The sequence below is a fragment of the Oreochromis aureus genome, linkage group 8, assembly GCF_013358895.1.
Source record: "Oreochromis aureus strain Israel breed Guangdong linkage group 8, ZZ_aureus, whole genome shotgun sequence".
Taxonomy (NCBI): domain Eukaryota; kingdom Metazoa; phylum Chordata; class Actinopteri; order Cichliformes; family Cichlidae; genus Oreochromis; species Oreochromis aureus.
Genome location: NC_052949.1, coordinates 12,243,946 through 12,264,013, shown reverse-complemented (window position 1 = coordinate 12,264,013; position 20,068 = coordinate 12,243,946). Strand labels below are relative to the sequence as shown.

Genomic DNA, 20,068 nt, shown 5'->3' with positions numbered 1-20,068 from the left:
GCCAAAGCAAAAATCCAATTTTGGTGAGCAATTGTGATTTGTATCTTCAGTTTCCTGTTTTTAGCTGACAAAAGTAGCACCTGTTGTGTTCCTGTAGCTCATCTGCTACAAAGTTCAGTGTGTTTTGTGTTCAGAGTTCCTCCTCTGCACGCCATGTTGTTGTAATGAGTGGTTATTTGGGTTGACTGTTGCCTTCCTATCAGCTCGAAGTAGTCCATTCTCTGACGTCTGCCATGAACAAAACTTTTTCCAGTGCTCGACTGAACTTCAGCAGGTTGTCCTACTTACATGAATAGAGTGGTTGCCATGTGATTGACTTATTAGATTTGGCACCTTGCTTCTCAGTATACTCAAAGCACTTTCCACTAAAAAAATCATGCAGGAGTTGTACCTATGTGTAAGTGCATTTACACACACATAGACAGTGAATAAATACACTGGGGGCAACTTGGGGTTCAGTATCTTGACCGCGGATACATTTGGCATGCAGACTAGAGGTTTCAGTGATCGATACACTGTCATTCAAATTGGTGGGCAACTCTTAGCCCCAAAGTTGATCAGATACCCCCCAAAAAGTGGCTGGGAAGTGTATAATTGTTATGAGACACTAATATGCATTTGTTACTTTTGGATGATTAAGAATATTACAATAGTTTGGACTCTAAAACACCTGAATTTAAACCAAAATGCTGCAGCATAACAACTAAGAACTACAGAGATAGAGCTGCATCGGCTGATTCCAAACCATTCTGGTTATTCTGCTGTATCCTAAGATGATTCAATAATGACACTACAAAAATAAAAAAAATAAAAAAACATAGGACTGAGATGGTTGAGGCCACTTCAGTCCAAAAATGGTATAAATAACTAACCGAACCAATCAATAGTCACATCTCTTTATTACAACAACACGTGGTACAAACATTTGATAGCTCAATGGCCTAAAAACCCCACACACCAATGAATAAAGCAAACATGCCTGAATAAATCAACTGAGAAGCATGGTTCAATGTATAATGAAATTACAGTAAAACGTGCATGCACCCACCACTTATCAGATATCCACATAGTAATTTCCTTGAAGTCCTTCCCATACCAGACCATCTGATATTGCAAATATTGTTTGTCAAGTGCTTTGGAGAAAACAGTTCCTGAGGACTATGTAGGTTTAAATATGTATAGGCAATAAATTCATGAAAACACCTATAATTTCAAGCAATGTTGACTCAAACCACAAAACAACCAGTCTCAAAAATATGCAGCAACCAATGTAAACAACTCAGTGATGGCTTTAAAACCACCAATGATCTGCCCCTCAGGTAAACCAGTAAACAGACATTTGAAAAAGTGAGTAGCTTGAGTACAGTGTAATGATGTTTCAGGTAGACATGCCATACAGAAAGATACCATCAACAGAGAGAGCTGTTAGCTAAAGGCACTGATATCCTGTTGGGAATAACTTCATTATGACCACTGCCAGGCCCAGTAAATGCAATTGCTAGCTGTTAGCGCAGCTGTGGAAGCCTGGGCAACTGATGGAAAGTGACTCAGACACAGTTATGAATGGTGCTGGTTGCTGTGCCCGTGTGCTCTTGAATAGTTATCATCTCCTCCGTGCGGTGGAGCATATTAATAAAGCACCTTACAGTTCCACTGTCTAAACAGACCGTAAATAACTTCCCATTAAACCCACAGAGGCAGTTACATCCTCGGCCCTCGATGTGCCGGAGGCCACCGGTTTTTAACCGCCACAATTAACACATTAAACACTTCAGTCCTAAATCGGTGTGACACAATCAGCTTGCATAATGATTCATTAATGGCTAGTGTAAAGTGTGGGCCAGCCCTAGAAATTCAAAACAAGAGAAAGCTAATCGTGCTAATTGTCTGAAACCATCTACATTAACATAATATTGTCACTAAGGAGAATCAGGGAAATTGGCAAATAGGACCTTTTTTCTATTTCCTTTTTCCCCCCCAATAAATGAGCACATAAAAACATCTGGAAGTCCTACAATATTGCAAAGTACAAACACTGCATGTTAAAAGGCACTCAGTTAAAAAAAAGATGCTACACACAAGTAAGCAATTTTTCTTCCCCTTGCTTCTTCAGTGCCATGTTGCGATGGCGATCCTGTTTGTATTATCTCCACACAGTCATATGCTGAGCGTGATGCTGTGAATGGCGTTTGCTGGGATTTTAGCATCTGATTCTTCGCCGCTGATCCTGAAGATCACAGAGGTGTTGGAGGGGATGGTGGTGGTGGCATTCAGGGATTTCCCCAGCCAGCTGTTAGATCCGCGCTTATACATTTTAACAGTTACCTGCAAAGTGCCAAAGAGAGAAATAATTAGTAAATTCATTGGATATTTCTTGGTTTTAGGACCGTGTATGCATCACACCTGCAACTTACTAAAGTAGTACTTCAGGTAATGATGTTTTTCATGACTAAAAAAAATCTACAGTTTCTTCTGTAATCACTGTATCAGTTTATAACAATGTTGAATGAAGGTACTTTCACCTGCTCCTTGTTACAATGGGTGGCTCTGCATGTCTAATGAGTTTTAACGCCAGATGCCACGACCCAAAAGGGGATTTATGTCTTCAGCTAGAATAAAACCAGCGACTTGGATAAATCAATGTGTAAACCACAAAACTATAGAATCAATTTATAATATGTAAACCTTACTAAAATAATTGTAGCGTATGCATATATGTCTGTATGCACCCCATCTCCTCCCATCCTTAACTGCTGGGCCAATCTGAAACCATCTATATGTTTAAAAAAAAAAAGATGTATTATAATACCTAAATCTGTATCTGACTCGCCACTAAATATGGAATGCGGAATTAGAAATTAAGTTCTTAGATATCACAGACATATAGCTCAACAGATGACGATTAATTATGGTAAAGTTATTGACGATCACCAAGACTGCACAACCCCATGTAAATTTTAAAATTTTATAAATTGTAAAACTGCATTTTTAATTTGACATTTTTTGTGGTTGTTAATCATTCGTGTATTATATACAGAATAGATCTAAATATAGATGTTCACTTATTTACTATGAAGTCAGCAGTTTGAGGTTAACCAATCAGGGGCAGGTACATTTCAAGTAAGATGTGTACAATGTGTATTACAACTGGGATCTTAAATTATTGACCAAACAAATCAATACATGCACTATATTACTATATGTCTTTTTTAAAATTTATAGGTTAAAGGCACATGTTTTTCTTTTTTTAGATTATCACAGACACACCAACATTAAGGCATTTACTTAAACATCAAACTCAAGGTTTACAGGTTAGGTTTTGTGTGTCTTTATAACTGAAAGAAGAAATAATAAATTATATAAGAAAAGGTAAAACTAGTAAAGTATTTGCCAGTCTGCTAGTTTTGTTCATCAATATCATGCCCATCTACGTAGCCTAGTCTAGTCTGAATTAGTCAACTGTTTTACACAGTAAAACAAACCAGATTCTGCTTCTGTTGGATGCTAATCCTTCAATACTCTTTAAAACATATTTAGAAACGTTCTTCTCGAGCTTGTTCAAATATTGAGCTCGAACTCTGTTAGAACAGTGATCCAAACAGTAGCCCGAAACAGACTAAATCATAAATTAACCTCGGTCTCACTGTGAATTTTAATTCCCTCCGCATCTTGAATGGAGTCATACCTCTCTTGATTCTATGTAGGTTGTAGGGCATAATACGCTTTAACACTACAAAAACTGCCTGTTATGTTTCGAGCCCGACAATGGAAGCCTTAACTAGATTTAGACATGCAGGTAATTGAACCACATCCATTTCAAAAAGAATGCCTTGCTGCATCTCTTGTTTGGCTGCATTTACCGGGGATAACAGAATATTACAGTGCCTTTTCACAGTTCCATTTTCTTTCACTTTAGCATTAGGCAATTTTTCAATTATTATTTTTTTTTTCCATGTACTTTCATCCCCGGCTCTCCATAATGTCTGGGCCTTTTAGTTAATGGTAGCGACAGTCAGAGCCCAGTATATCGGCCCTTGTCCATTTTGCAGGTCATTGTGAAAGCCCAATAGGCCTTTTATTACGCCGACATCAAAAGGCAGATAAGCATTAGAGGTGGGGAAAATACCCTGCACTAGATATGTTCCCTCTTTCCTTTGTCTGCTATTGAAAGTGATCATTTTAATAGTGAAGAGGTTGGTGAGCTTTGGGGCTGATGGAAAGTGCGACACCCCTGACAGCCTACGAATATGAGCAAGTCGATAACACAACATGAGCACACAGCACACCCTCAACACCTGCACACTCTTGCTGCTAACCTAATTATCTACAACAAAGGCCACTGCGATTTCAGACACACATCTTTCCAGCATTTACTTACTTATTACTGTGCATTAAAACAGGGATAAAGATGAAAAAAAGCTAAACAATTGCGTCTTATATTGCAGCCTTGGCCGAATGCCACGTGGCTTCTGTTACAATAGCATCAGACACTTCAGAGTGAGTGAGTGTCTATTAATTTGGGATACATGAAAAAATAGCTTAATGACAGCTGGTGGCAGAGAGCCACACAAACCGAGACAAAGACATCAGAAAGGAATTATTCTAACAAATCACAGCGCAGCGCAATAGTTCATAATCAGCAATTAGCTAATTTAATGGAGCCAAAGTTGAGTACTTCCATACTTGTAGTGCACAAGAGGCAGACAATATAAAACCCACACAGAAGCAGGGAAGCTATAAAACACGCCGCAGAACAATCCTGCAAATTATATTAAGAAACATATTTACAGTAACAACCATGCTAATTTGCTGCCCGTGGTTGCTTTGGAGTATACGTAAATCCTGTCTGAGAATGTTAGTGTAGAGATGAATTGTGTCAAATTTAATTTACAGCCATTTAAATTCATCATCGTCCATCTCTGCGGCATCATCCGCCAAACAATAGTTACCAAGCAGGTAAGCTACAGATTTCAAATACAAAAGAGCAAAACAAGTTTCTGTGTGGTCTAGACAAGCTGCCTGCCAGATGTTGCTCAGCACAGACCGCGTGCCAGGTACAGGAACTGTCAGTGCATGTTATCCCTCAAGTGAATGAGAGGGTGTGTTAAAGAGTAAAAGATCATTCTGTATCTGACTTGCAGCAGAAGAAAAAAAACCCCCAGTAAAGTAGCTGCTGATAGCAACAAAAATGTCATCTATCCGACACTTAAGATGAAATGCAACATGTCACAGCGACACACTCTCCAATAAGCCAAAACGAACACTTTAAAGTCACTAAAATTAGGTATTAGGTTTTTCTGTGATTTGTTCACAATTGTAAGAGAACCATCGCTACTTCAAGCACCAGCAGGCCAAAATGGTGCATTTCATGGAAAGAACAAGACCCTTGGGGCTAAGGTTGGGTGTCACACAAAGGGCTGAGAGCTCACCTAACGGTGTCTACCCTGATCTCCCTCTCACTTTCAGTGTCGCAGGAGCCATGTGAATGACATCACTCCTCACATTTCAACAAGACAACTTCTTCTTATTTACCGTCTGCTACTAGTCATAAATCCTACGTCTGGTTCACTGTTCACCTTTTAACCTCTTATACTCAACAAGACAACTCATTCTCTGAAAACCTCTCCATGCAAATTGCTGATAGCCATCTCCAGTGGTTATCTTATCTCCCATCTGCAGGGATCTTCATGGCACAGATTTAGAGCTAGTTCTTTTAAAGATAGTTCAGGAGTCTTAAATCACTTCTGCTAATAAAACCAACATGAATCAATGATGTTTAATCGTGACTACAGAATTATTTCTGTATAAATGTATTTACTGGTCATTAAGGTCTGACAGGTATGACAAATCCGAGGAACTGTGTAATTGGGTAGGGACATGTCACCACCTGCATGTATTGCCATTCACAAAGTTCAGATTCTTCCCCTGATAAAGTCAAAGAATCCCAGCGGTGTATCAGTCAGCAGAGGCTGTTACCTGGAGCCATGGTGCAGTGTTTCAGGTGAACTCTGAGTGAGCGTAAAGCCACACCAGCTTCAGACGACGGCCTCTTTGTTCCACTTCGTGTCTCACTAGACACGGATGGAGGGGGGGACACTGAGCAACACACCTTTGGCGCACCAAACCTCTTTGTCGATGGGCCAAATGTCATGGAAATGGACCAAAAATGGTTTGCAAGGCAATTAGGTAAGCACTGTGTGGTTTGGCTCAGAAGATGAATATATTAACAATCTGTTGAGTGAGTGACTACCAGCGGTAATTTGATTCAACTCAAGTCATGATCTTGATGATCTGACTCAATGATTTTCCATTAAGACACAAAACAGAATCTGATTAACAATCAGCCAAAAGTGTTTTTCCCCCCATAGAAGCAGCTCAATTAAATAAGCCAGCTTTATTCTAATTTAATATATGATAGATTTTGTTTTTACCTGCTATTTTTTGAGTTTACAAGATATTAAAAAAAAAAAGAAATGTAAACAGCATCCCATATTCTGAGTTCAATCTCTATCTCTACAATACATTCAACCACTGAGTTAAATTCACCTGTTAAACTGCTTATTAATGCAAACAGCTAATCAGCCAGTCACATTGCAGCAATGCATTTAAGCATGTAGACATGGTCAAGATAACCTGCAAATGTTCAAAACAGGCATCAGGAATGGCTGTGTTGATACCAGACATCAGGGGAGAATGGCCAGACTGCCATAGAACCACTTGTTACAATCAAAGTACGTAGAAGACCATCTCTGAAGACACAACATTTAAAATCTCAAAGCTAATGGGTAAGAGTAGCAGAAGACCACAACCTGGTGTCACTCCTATCAGTTAAGGACAGGAAACTGAGGCTACCATTTGCACAGGCTCACCAAAACTGGGCAGTAGAAGATTGGAAAAATGTTCCCTGATGAGTCTGGATTTCTGCTGTAACATTTGAATAGAGGGCTAGTGATGAATGAGTGAACGAAGACGTCAAGAAACGATGGGAAGTGGCGCCGATCACGGACAAGATGCGAGAGTCTCCGATGGTATGGCCATGTTGTCTGTAGCGATGAGAACTCGATCGCTAAAACAGCCCAACGATTAGACCTGGGCGGCAACAGGCCACGAGGAAGACCAAAAAAAAAAAAAAAAAAAAAAAAAAATCACTGGATGGACCGAATCAAAGATGATATGAAGGCTGCAAATGTCACAACAGAAGACGCTTTGGATAGGAAGAAGTGGAGGAAGGCATGTGGACCCTTCATGAGCGGGACATGAACCGCTAGGAAAGAGAGCTTTGAATAGAGGGCTAGAATTTGGCAAAATAAAAGCATAGGTCCATCTACAATTCAGGCTGACAGAGGCAGTATAATGCATTGGGGGATATTCTTTTGAGAATACCCTTTTTGAGCCCATAGTATCAACGGAGCATCATTTAAATGGCACATCTTACTCGAGTATTGTTCCTGACCCATCTTCTGATGGTTACTTCTATCATGATAACGCACCATGTCACAAACCTCTCCCAAACTAGTTTCTTGAACATTACAGTGAGTTCACTGAACTCTAAGGGCCTGCACAGTCACCAGACCTTTGTCCAATAGAGCACCTTTGGGATATGGTGGAACAGAAGACTTGCATCATGGATGTGCAGCCAGAAAAATCTGCAGCAACTGTGTGTTGCTATCATTTCAATATGGATCAAAACATCCAAGGAACGTTTTCAGCACCTTGTTGAATCTATGCCATGAAGCATATCAGAGCAAATCAGAGAGCTAGTGAAATAAAGTGAATATCAATTAATTTTAAGCATTTAAATTCTGTATTTTGTTTTTTTTTTCTTTCATTTATTTGAATCTTGGAATGGCTGTATTGTGATACCAATATTATCGTGGGCAACATATTGAATCATATGAGTTTCTCTTTGACTCCCAACCCTATCCATTAAGATAGAGGTGGTGACATTTCTGTCCATGTTAATAACCGTGCTCATCTGAGGCCACAAAAAGAAATAAATAAATTATATATATTTTTAAAAAATGCCCGGTTAAGTTCCGATTAGATATGACTCCCCTTCCAACCTGCCTCAGCTAACAGGAAGCCATTAGGCTGGGCAATAACCATTTGCATGCGGTCACCCAGCTCTGACTGTATTTCCATCCACATAAGTGCATTTTCTGCGAGAGGTTAAAATATGAATCCCCCTCCTTTTTCTCCTCAATAGGTCTGGTTGTCTGGCTGACTTGAGAGGGCACAATCTATGACTGATTTAATTTGCTCTTTACGAACATCTCTAACAGCATTACCCCCAGAGCATACACTGACTGCCCCCATCTGACTCCATTAACTCCCAAATCAGGTTTAAAGACCATATTGATGCCGTCCGTTATTAAGGGTGATTATCAAAACAACAGACAATGGGCCAAAGTGTCTGTTAACTAGTTTATCCATAATTTCACATAACTGTAACAGATGGCAGGGCTGTCAATTATATACTGTATCTGCAGTGCACAGCAGTCACACACTGTCTGGATATGCAGCATATTAGCATTTACATTAAAAGAATGAGAGTCTGCTCACAAATGGTCAAAGAAAGCCTGAGAACAAAAATAAACTAAATATAAAAACACAAATGTATCTATTTGAAAAAAAGGTGAGAACTTGCATCCATCTGGCTTTCAGGTAGAGACTTGCTGTAATTTAAAAAAAAGAAAAGTGACATTAAATTAAAAAAAATAAAATAGTTAAAAAAATTACAGTTTTTGCCGTTCAAGCCACTTCAGCACCTTTATTCTCCTCAATTAACGAGAATGGCTTTTGAAGCTGTAATTAAGTGCCTCTGCTCCACTCGGCCTCTTCATTATTCATGAATCCCTATTGATCATATCTTAGAACCTATGCTGCGGGGATCACTCTAATATCCTGAATCCATAAAACAAATAACTGAGCCTACAGAGATAAAAATTAACATGTTGGCCAATGACCACAGAAAAATTCCTTTTAAATACTAAAACCAGCATTTAATGCCAAGTTAGGTAATGTCACAATATTTCTTATGGTTTCAATTCAAAAGTATTTGAACATTTTACATAGCTGAACATTCGTGTATTTGAACTGAGTGGTAACATATTTAAAAAAGAAAATCCTGTTAGTGCAACTATATTACAAAACCCTATCAATGCACGCACTGTATTTTCTAGACAAAGTATACAAATTAACAATATTCTATATATATGCATGCAGCACAGCAGATATTATTACCCACAATGCCCTGCAAACCCCGGCTCATTCCACATTCACGGAAATTATTTGCTAATGAATAATAATGGCTTGGAGCTTAATCTTAAACATGTATTCAAATTTAGTGAAACTCAAACTCCACCTGTGTTAAGTAGGAATGTGTAAAACATGAACTCTAACGTTTCATGTTTAACTAAATTAACAAAAGAGCACTTGAAGAGCCCTCTAAAATGACTGGAACTGCATGCTGGGTGATGAATTTGGAGGAAACACATTGAGTCATCTTCAAACTGACAGATGCAGAATCTCTCCGCGGGACTCTTCACTGTGGTTCAGTGCTCGAGTGAAAAAATAGATTTTTTTTTCTTTTTTTACCAAGTTTAATCACAAGCTATTACAAGGCAGCTTTTATCATTGCCTTCCACTGTATAAGTGCCGGTGTCTTCACTAGTTCATTACAGACACTTGTGAATCTGCAGCACTCTTCTCATGCGTAATTGCACGGTTATTTTTCCTCCGTAGCTTCCTACACACTCTTTGGTGCGAATTATTTCCAATTCCAGTTTCCTTTCGAGAGCGATCCTCCAATTACAGAAATCTGAACATCATGGTAGTGTCCACATAATTTTCATCTCTGTTGGGAAATGCAATGCAACTCGTAGAGCTTTCTTTCTAGAAAAAAAAAATCCATCTAAAAACTTTTCTTTGAAAACTTTTCCGCAGTGGAGATATCATCCTACGCACTGTGTCCCAACAGGCTTGTTGGGCACGCCATGAAATAAGTGAGCTATGAATCTGGAATTAGCGCCTAAATTGTAGTCTCAGTGACACAACTTTAAAGTGCGCTTTGTTTAATTTTGCATAACTGAAAATAAAAAAACTACAGCTGTCTTCTTTCTTTTTTTTCTTTTAGTGAAACAGATCCTTTGATAAGTGGAGATATTGCCATGCTCATACAGAACACATAGAATATGGTTTCTAATGATTAACATAAATATTTGAAAGTAATGGGGAAGGCATATATTTACCTCAAAAGGATGAATGCTGTTTTTTCACTACAGTAAAAGAAACCCAAAAAGACACAGTGGCTGACAATATTATCTATTTAGACAGCAGAATTTGCAGGCTTTGTAAATGGCCTGCTCCTGGCCTTTTGTGTGCCTCCATTCATTATCACACAAAGCAGTTGATGTCTACCCTCTCTGCCTTTTCTGTGCTAAGCACCAAGTGCACCAGCTGTCCATTACAGGCCCGTGACGCGTGCAGCCTGGGAGATGGCCAAATGGAGAGGAATGTCATGGTGGAGTTAAATTAACAAGCTACATTTGTGTGGAATCTGTAGCTTGTCAGGGAGACAAGATGTATCTCCGGCAACCGAGATCTGATTATTTGTACCATTCTCCGTTAGCCGAGATGTTGTCTGTGAATTTGCAGATTTTCACCTACCGGCTTTGCCTCTATTAATCAGCTAGGAGGGGCTGTGTAGTCAAGTTACGCTCAAAAGAACTTAATTGTTGCTTCACAGCCCTGCAATTAATAGATGGCTCTGTATAGGCTGACTGCAAGTCAGAAACTTTTTTTTTTTTTTTTTTTTAAATCAGGGTCTTCTCTTGAATAAACTGCATTATATGAACTGGCCTTATTAGAAGAGGGGACAGTATGAAGATGAATATCACAAGTAACCTGCACTTTAAATTATGACATGAATAGATCTTCAGCTCTTTCTCTCTCCTTAACACACACAGACACACACACACACACACACACACACACCGTAATTACCCCTCAATCCATACAAATTGAATGAAGCCAGAACCGTGGTCTAAGAATATAGACCATAATTAATAAATTACAGCCACTCCACTCAATCATTCTCCACTTTGGTGCATGTAGACATCCCATTCTCTGCAGAGTAATTGCCTGCGCTCACAGAAAACACACCTACTGCCTCCACGGCAGCTTTCTGAATGCATCTGGTGCCACTTCATGCAACCTAACAGATGCCCGAGAGAAACCGTAGGTCATGTTGGAGATCTTCTAGCCTGTGTTTACAAGTTTAAAAAAAAAAATCAAAATCATGCATTATTTGTAGGCTCTGAAAATGGGGGTAGCTATCAGGTTTCTTTGCTGCCCCCCCAAACTTCCCCTGGCAGCTGCTGCACATGAGCAGAGAGCATTTTTTTCTCTCCTAAAGACAAAATAGGTGACACAGTCGTTGAATTAAAAAGGGCAAAACCTTCAAATGCTTAAAATCCAAATTCAGTGCCAGAATCGATTTCCCCTGGTGCGGACGGCATCAACACACCTAGAACCCGATCTGAGAGATAAAACCAATTTCACAAAAGCATATTAACCATCTATTCTCCAATTTCCTTCTTTTTGTTTTTAATATGAGGATGAATTTTGCATCACTGTGCCTCCATTTGCAAATATTTCTTTGAAAATAATATATTTTCTTGTCATGTTTTGTGTCCCCCTGGGCAAGAAAAGAGCCCACTGGAGACTGTCTAATGACTGCTGGGTCATGTATCAAATACACAGCAGCTGGAGGCGAGGGGGGAGAGTACATACAGTCTGGGGTGCTGGGTGGTGGATGGTGGAGGGAGCAAACTAATGCCTGAGCAGGCTTGCATGGACATCACAGGCTGAGTGTCTGGGTGCCGAGGGTGGGTGTGAATCTGTAATGGATGCTGAGCCGGGTCACACTCACTGGTCTTTAAAGAGGTAACATTTAGTTAACTGACAAGCAGAAATGAGGCACCGCTGCCAAGTGAAAATAATTAAAGGTTCGATACTGCTTTTTGGAAGAAAAAAAACTTCTATATAAACCACCTTTTCGGTTATTGCTCTAGTGACTGCTAAGATTTGCCAATCGCATCCCGAGAGGCAACATTTACAGAGTCTGAACGAAATCTGGTTATTAACCCAAAACATAAATTCAATTTTAATCAGCTCAAATTATACCTTTTAGACTGTGATGCAAACAAAATACCTGCTTTAATAACACCCAGGGTGTCCATTAAAATGATCTGAGAGAAAAAGTGTAGGTGGTCGAACTGGTTTTTAAAAAAAAGAACCAAATTCAACCGTTTACATTTTGTGAAAAAGCATTTGTTTGGAAAATTGGTCAGTACAATTTAAATTAATTTATATCTAAATGCTGAACACTGTACTCGCTTAGACTGCCCTCTGTGGTGTGGTGAAAAAAAAAGAAAAAACGGTTCACTTTCTTATCTTAATTGCTAAACTGTATCACTTCATCTGTGTTTATACAGTAATTTTCTCATACTTCTAAACAGAAATGATCCTAATTGTATTCAAATAACTGTGAAATTGGTGTCATGTTCTGGGGGTCTTCAGCACAAATCAAACCTGTGTTTTTCCAGTTACCAGAACAACAGGGGATAATTGACAGAGGCAGTCATAAAGTGCTACTGCCACCTGCTGGTTCATGATGAGCGTGATGCTTCACACTATCATTTGGACAAAGCATTCGATCCCAAGTTACAAATGGTGTTTAGGTTTGTGACTGCTTCATCAGAACCACAGTAGTGGACTGACCTGAGGAGCGTGTCCCAGCAGGGCCCAAAGCGAGTCGGCAGAAAGGGTCTTGACAGTGGAAAACTCAAGGGTGTCTGTCTCCTGGCGGTTGAGAGCGATATACGGGCAGCTCTGGAAGTCTCCTTTTAGCTGCTCGCCACAGTGCAGCCGCACCAAATCCCACGTTCCCACCCTCCTCAGGACCTCTCGCACTGATTCCATCTGCCTGTACGACAGATGACCTGCAGGACAAGAAAAACACAAGTTGAACTGGCTTTTATGAGCCAGTCATATTTATTGCTAAATTTAAGTCCGAAGTTTACAAAGCACTCATGAATGTCGTGGTAATTTGGGGCTGTAAATGATTTCTTTGAACTGTTCTATTTACAGGTGGGAATAATTGCACAGCATAGATCTTCATAAAACAAGGGGTTCACAGTTGTGAGTTGATTTTGGATTGTCTCTAATCCACACAGGGTCAAAAGTATCCATACAAAATCTATACATACATTTACTTCAATATTTTAATAAGTAGTGCTAAAAATTATACTATGTCTTTTAACTTGACAAGGCCAGGGCCCACAAAGTTTCTCTTTCTCGGCATAAAAAGGGTATGTTTGACAGCTCTCGTTGAATTGACGCGTAGAACAATGGAGAAGGTGAAGATCTAAGAAAGAGCACTATAGAGTTACACAAGCTGAGATGGTCTCTTGGAGGAATTGGTAAACTGCAGATTCCAAGACCATCAGCTCAAACAACTGTATGAAAGTACAAGTTATTCAAATGTATGACATCTTTGCCAAATGAGAAGAAAATGGTTATCATGTTCAGGACCAACCCAGGAACCACCAAGCCTGCCCTGAACTAGAAATTGCTGGAATACTAGCATCACTATCCTGGTGGTGGTGGCATCACTCTCTATTGCTGTTTTGCTGCCAGTGGTAGTCGTACATTGCACAAAGTGGATGGAATAACAAAGGAGTAGGATTACCTCCAGTTTCTTCGGCTTGATCAGTTGCAGTGATCCCAAACACACATCAAAGTTGGTTTTGGAATGGATAAGCAAGCCAACATTAAGCTTCTGAAATGGCCCTCCCAAAGACCCAACCTCAACCTTATTAAAAATTTGTAGACCCTGCTTAAACGTCGGGTCCATGTCAGGAGAAACCAACCAATTTAAACATATATCCAGGCAGAATTACGCAAGACACTTGTTGATGGCTACCAAAAGTGTTGAACTTGCTAAGGGACAGTTAACCAAATATTAGTGGGGGTATATGTTTATATTAGGCCTGTATTGATACTTTGGCCATGTGTGGATTAGAGAAAATCCTAAATAAATTCAAAATTGATAAATGTATGCTGTACAAATTACCATGACATTCTTGCCCATGATGAGTGTCTGTAAATTTGCGATTGATTCCACCAGAACTTTAGGCAGCAGTGGATATCTTCACAAGTTTTAGGACATAGTAACAGACATATATCGTGTTATTATAGATCAATTCTTTTTGCAATGTGTTGGAACACTGAGCGAAGTGTTAATGCATATTCACCAGAGATCCAGGAGGGCGTCAGCGCATCTGATATCCAGGCAATATAGCCCTCCTTGAAAGATTTGAGGAAGTCCTCTATTTGGCTGTGGGAGACCAGCTCCCTCTTCTTCCTCAGCTCCTTATCCAGTTCACAATCTGGTGAGAGGAAGATGATTCTGGGGAAGAAGAGACTTTGGCGCACAGACACTCCACTCCTCTTCAAATGACTGCATAAGTTTGCTGTTTTAGTCTAAGAGACAGACATTAGGTAGATACTTATTATTTTGTTTTCTTTATTAGTATCTAAATAATAAAAACCTTTTCAGAAGGCTGGATTGTTTTGGTTAAAAAGATGATTTGTTTCATCCAACCAGCCAACACTGATATCCACTTTGCATAAAACACCTGGAGAAAAGTAGCAAAATGTCCAGCAGTTATCTAATTTAAAGACCAGCTGATTAACGTATTAAATGTTCCAGTATTTACGTGAACAATGCTGAGACTCATCAATTTGAGCATGTGCTCACATTCACAGGATGTCTCAACATTCCTCCTGCGATGACCTGAAACACACACGATGTAGATGTGTACTTTTTAATTTCAAAGAGGGCCCATTTAGAGAAATTATGTAACCTCAAATTTGTCGTGTTTTGTGTAGATTAATGAAGTTAATAGATCCAATTCAAGCACAACACGTTTCAATATTGCAGTGTGTGTTTGCCATTGAACTGTTCTGTCAAGCTTCAAGTCCAATTTGAGCATCTATAGAAATGGAAATGAATGACTCCTAACAGACCCAGCCACATAAGGTGACAGCTGTGTTTAGGCACCTGCCTGCTTTCATTCCCACCCCCCCCACCCCCATCCTCCTCAAACCGTGAATACAATTACGGCCTTTCAAATGAAGAGTGCCCACTTGGGAAGTTTAGGAAGCACTTCTGTATTTAAAATTTCCATATAAATTGTTATAGTGACTCAGAATCTCTTAACCCGACCACAGTTTGGATGAAAACAGTGTATTGGACAATTGGTTGGACCTTGGACTCGAGTGTGCCAGACAGTTTGACATTTAGGTTTTCATGGAGCCATTGCTACATTTCAGATAAAACTTGTCTTTTTTTTACCATGATAGCTTTGAGTGGATCTTCAATCTGCTCAATGCAGGTATTGGTAAAGTTCTGTTCCTCTTCTTTCACTTGCACATGCCAGTTTTGGTTGTGCGCAGACACTGTGCCTCTCCAGGGTTTAACATCTATGCAGAAGATTCCATGACCTTAGCAAAGAGATCATGAAACATTAATCCTTGTCACTAGTCTTATACTATTAGTGTTACTGTTAGAATATAACTTATTCTTTCCTAAAGCCATTTTAATTCGTAGCATGCAGCAAAATAGACAATTGCAAAAACTGTTGTCCACATAATTAATCTTAAACATCTAGATGGAGATGCTAAATCTCACATCCCTATGTCATATGTATATTATTTTCACATATTATTCCATGCATTTCTTCAGCAGATACCCACCTGAAAGGATGACAAGGTTGATGTCATCTTTGGCTGTCTGAAGCTGGTCGGGGATACGCAGATTACAGAAAACATATTCCTTTTTCAGCCCGGTGAGTTTCCTACAGAGGAAGTAAATGGTAAAAATATATATTTTTGTTACTCCACTTGAGCACAGTGGTACAAGCTGCAAGCAGAATAGTGATGAATTATCATGTTGCCTTTAAACTCCACCAATGCTACCCCGATAGAGGTTATATTAGATCATCCTAAGCTGCTCCATCTCCACTATTATGCTGTTGAGTGCTGTCACAGGTTGTGGACACCAGTGTTAGGGTTGCAGGTTGTAGGCGATGGACAAGAACAATGAACTGAAAGACACTGCAATGCTCAGAGTGAAGTGCATGGGCAGAGGATTGATTTCAGCAGTGGGTAGGGGAACAGTAATTACAGGCAAAGATTGTTATAAGGGACAACTCTACCCAACTTAACCAAAAAAAACCCAAAACAAAGATTATGGGCTTTATTGCCCACAATACTGCTAGCTGGGGGCTTGGTTCATGCATTACCTGTAACGGATTATAAACGGTAGGCAGGACCACAGTCACTTTTTCTCAGATGTTACAGAATTATTCTGTCTCCTAAATTTAAAGTATCTTATTTTATTTTATTTCATTGTTTTATGAACACAAATCTTCTATATTGCTGCAAAAGGGAAGCTGTACAAAATAAAATTCCTTTACAGTTTTCAGAATTTCTGATTTGGACTGTATTGCAACTCACTTCACTTTACTGTCTCAATAAAGCGCTCTGTGTGCTGAAATAAAGTAGAAAAGCACTATAAAAGTACCTCTCCACCACAGTCTTACCTCATGGGACCAAGATCTAGTTTAAGGGTAGACTCTTCTGCTGCTCATTAGAGCACAGGTGCTACAACTTTAATATGATGCATCAAGAAAAAGAAAAATCTGGACTTCAATCATTTCTAAGCCCTGTTTAGGGCCCAGGTGACCCCCTCCACAGTAAACTGTGCCCCTGGGGGTTTACCACTGCCAGTGTGTCCCTGTACACACTTGACACACACTAACTGTACAACTAAATTTAGTGCAGATTTAAGTTGGCCTAATACTTACATCACGCTTTGTAAAAAGTCAGGTACTGTCGGTGTCTGCTTTGGGATTTCGCCATGAGCAGCTTCTGAAGCTTTGGAGCTGAGATGGAGCTGGCTCAGCAGACTTCCAAGCTGAAACATCCTAGTCTTCATTATAAGCACATAAACAAAATGAGAATAAAGAAAAGCATAAGCATTATAGTTGTTGGGGTATATTTACAGAAAGACAACGGCTACTGTAAGGAAATGTAAATGATTTGTCTATATGTAACGGGAGATGTTTCCCATAACTCATAAACTGGAGACCAGCAGAAACCCTTTATTAAACGCGATGTTGTCGTAAAATCCAGCATGTTTGTGTACACTTTTCCTCTTGTTTTTTCCCCCTTTCTTTTTGTCTTTCTTCAGTCCAATCAAACTTTTAGCGAAACAAATTCACATTTTTCATCACTCCAGCATTTGCACTGTTTGCGTTTAACGGCGTGCTCGTAACTACACTCGGTTTAACAGCTTTGTTGACGGTCTTTGGACGCTTGAACTTTAACGAACCTCAGAGAGGAGAACAAAGAGCGAGAGCAAAGCGGCATGCTGACGCCAAACAAATACGTACTGTTCAGGTATCGCGCTGTTTACGGAGCCTCTGAAGATGGAAACATCAGAGAATTCAGTTCGACATTTTCCCGGCGTTAACGTCAGCCTGCGCGTCTTTTTTCCCCCTCTCCAAGGTAACTCTATCCAGGACAGCTGTTTCAAAATCTGCCGACTACCCCTCCTCCCCCTATCTGACTGCACTTCCACTGTTCCTGGAAGAAGTAAACAACAGACCACGTGCAAGACCTGCAGCATCAGATTTCTCCCACGGAGGAGTGACGTCACTCAGCCATCACTGCAGCGTTTGCATGATGATGCATTCAGGGAACCATTACTGTTGTTTTCATCCGCTGTGCAAATCGCAATAACACTGTACAAAAGTACAAAGTCGGTACAGGAAAAAGCCACACAATGATATGTGTGAGTAAATGTAAACAAGTGTAGGTGTATTTGGAGACTAACGTAGTGAAAAATGAACAGTAGCAGAGTCTAGGGGAGGGAAAATATTAGACCAAGCTTCATCTGTTTCACACACACGGGCAAAACAGGACCCCTCCAGTTCCTGTGTAAAGGAGGAACAAATAACCCCCCAAAAAACCAACAAGAGGCAACATTATGCAAGAATCTCGAGGCTGCAGTGACGCCACACAGCTTATTCCAGAACTACAGAGGGGGAAGGGGGTCAACTGCCCACCCTGCTGTAGCCTTATTTACCCCTCCTTCCCCCTACTTCAAGCTTAAGCTCTCCTAAAAGGAATAGCTGGAATCAGTCCTGTACAGTAATTTAAGTTCTTTTCCTGCATTTGTTTTCCTTTTTATTTCTTTATTGCTGTATTTGTTTTGTATTTATTTTTTGGAATTTTTTTTATTTTATTTATACCTAAAAAATTGTACTTGTTTTCTAAGAAGAGATCATGATACAATGAATAGTTTTAAAGTGTTTTTGTGTATATATTGTTGATTCCATTTACATATAAGGGGTTTTCACATGGTTTAATGAAGAGGTATGTGCCACCCTGTGTATACCTCTTCCCCCTCTTTTGCCCCCCATGTAAAATTTTCTAGATCCACCTCTGACAGTTGTGCAATATCAGACAACTGGCAAGATGTAGGTTAAGGTTGATGTAGTATCATTTTCTTCCTAATCGGTTTCTATTTCACTGTTCATGTGTCTTTATCATCTAGCAGCTTTAAATTTTACTTCATGATCATTCAGTTTTCTTTCATGAAATTTCAAAATAAATAGATAATAGAAATAAATAGTGTTGGGAGGAAAAAGATCACTCCATTCACATGGTATGATAAACAGCTCCATAACTGGTACCCATTGGACATTCATTTGTCTCCTTTGGATCTTGTCTGCCTTTTGTTCTGGTATCTGTTGAGGTCCGGGTTCTGATGAGTCCATGACTGATACTATGCAGGTACGCTTTGACTGCATTGGGAGTTTGTGTTTGGGTCATGGTCATACTGAAAAATGAAACTGCAGTCAGGCATTTTGTAGATGGCATTGCGTGATGGATCAAAATCTAATCATATTTTTACATTTCTGCGTTCATAATTCCATCAAAGGATCCCCAACACCACTGGTTGAAATGCAGGTCCGAACCATAAAAGGACCTCCACCCTGTTTTACAAATGGCTGTAGAGTCTCACTGTTCCTGACTGTCTCTCCTGACTTCCTCACTAAAAAATTTACACCGACTTGAATTAGAAATTTCAAATTTGGATTCATGACTTCATACAATCTGCTGCCACTGATTTTCAGTCCAGTTTTGTATAATTTGGCACATCTCAGCCAATTATAGTTATTCAAACAACAAACAAAGTTACCAGAACCTTTGTGTAAATATGTAATTATTTGTAAAAGCAATAAGAAAAGCCAAACATTAAGAAAATACACACAAATGTATTGAACTGAGTTTTCTGGGCTTTTTCTTTTTTACATTACACTGTATCTGAGGTCGCTGGAACAACTTGGACATACTAATGAATATGAATGTGCTTTTCGGTTGTGTTTGTTTATAACCAGCTAAGTTGGGTGATTAATGTTATGGTATAGCTGAGTAAGATTAAAGTGAATTTAGGATTTATTCACACTCACAAGTCCAGACTTCAAAATAATTTAGTGAAGCTGTCTAAAATAGTGTGATTTAACATTTTCAAAGCATACAGAGATGACAAATATATGTTCCACGCTGTTTTTTCTTCCTGAACTCATAGATCGTCAGTGAGGATTTGCTGGCACATCCAACAGGATTCTCACATCCTGCATGAGCCTACAGAGAGGATATTACAAAAGTGATGAAGAATATTTAATTCAGCAGTAAATACACAGTGAATATCTCAATGCGGTGATAAACAATATCCGGATAGCACAAAATACTATGAAAGAGCAGATAGCCAAATCAGCTCATATGGGCTCAATGGAAGCCAATAAACAGAGGCACTCTGCCTCTCCTGACCTTCACTTCTGGTTTAGATCGGGGCGATAAAGCAGGCGCAACCTCAATAAAACCCGTACAATGGAGTAAAATAAATAGATATTAAATTAAAGCAGAGGCG

The 20,068-nt window shown here is 39.5% G+C and overlaps 1 protein-coding gene across 2 annotated transcripts; it reads right to left on the bottom strand.

The window, feature by feature from the left end:
• Window positions 1–880: 880 nt before the first annotated feature.
• On the bottom strand, window positions 881–17,785 carry si:zfos-911d5.4. 2 transcript variants are annotated; one of them, XM_031750653.2, is made up of 7 exons: window positions 17,523–17,785; window positions 16,935–17,054; window positions 15,823–15,923; window positions 15,422–15,570; window positions 14,319–14,547; window positions 12,784–13,004; window positions 881–2,325 (listed from the first exon to the last, which is right to left on the bottom strand). In XM_031750653.2, the coding sequence occupies exons 1-7, from the start codon at window positions 17,756–17,758 to the stop codon at window positions 2,158–2,160; spliced, it is 1,224 nt and encodes a 407-aa protein (XP_031606513.2). In that variant the 5' UTR covers window positions 17,759–17,785; the 3' UTR covers window positions 881–2,157. The 2 variants fall into 2 exon arrangements, with proteins under 2 accessions (XP_031606513.2, XP_039471924.1); XM_039615990.1 differs by having other exon boundaries at window positions 16,935–17,059; window positions 17,523–17,661.
• Between the last annotated feature and the right edge of the window lie 2,283 nt (window positions 17,786–20,068).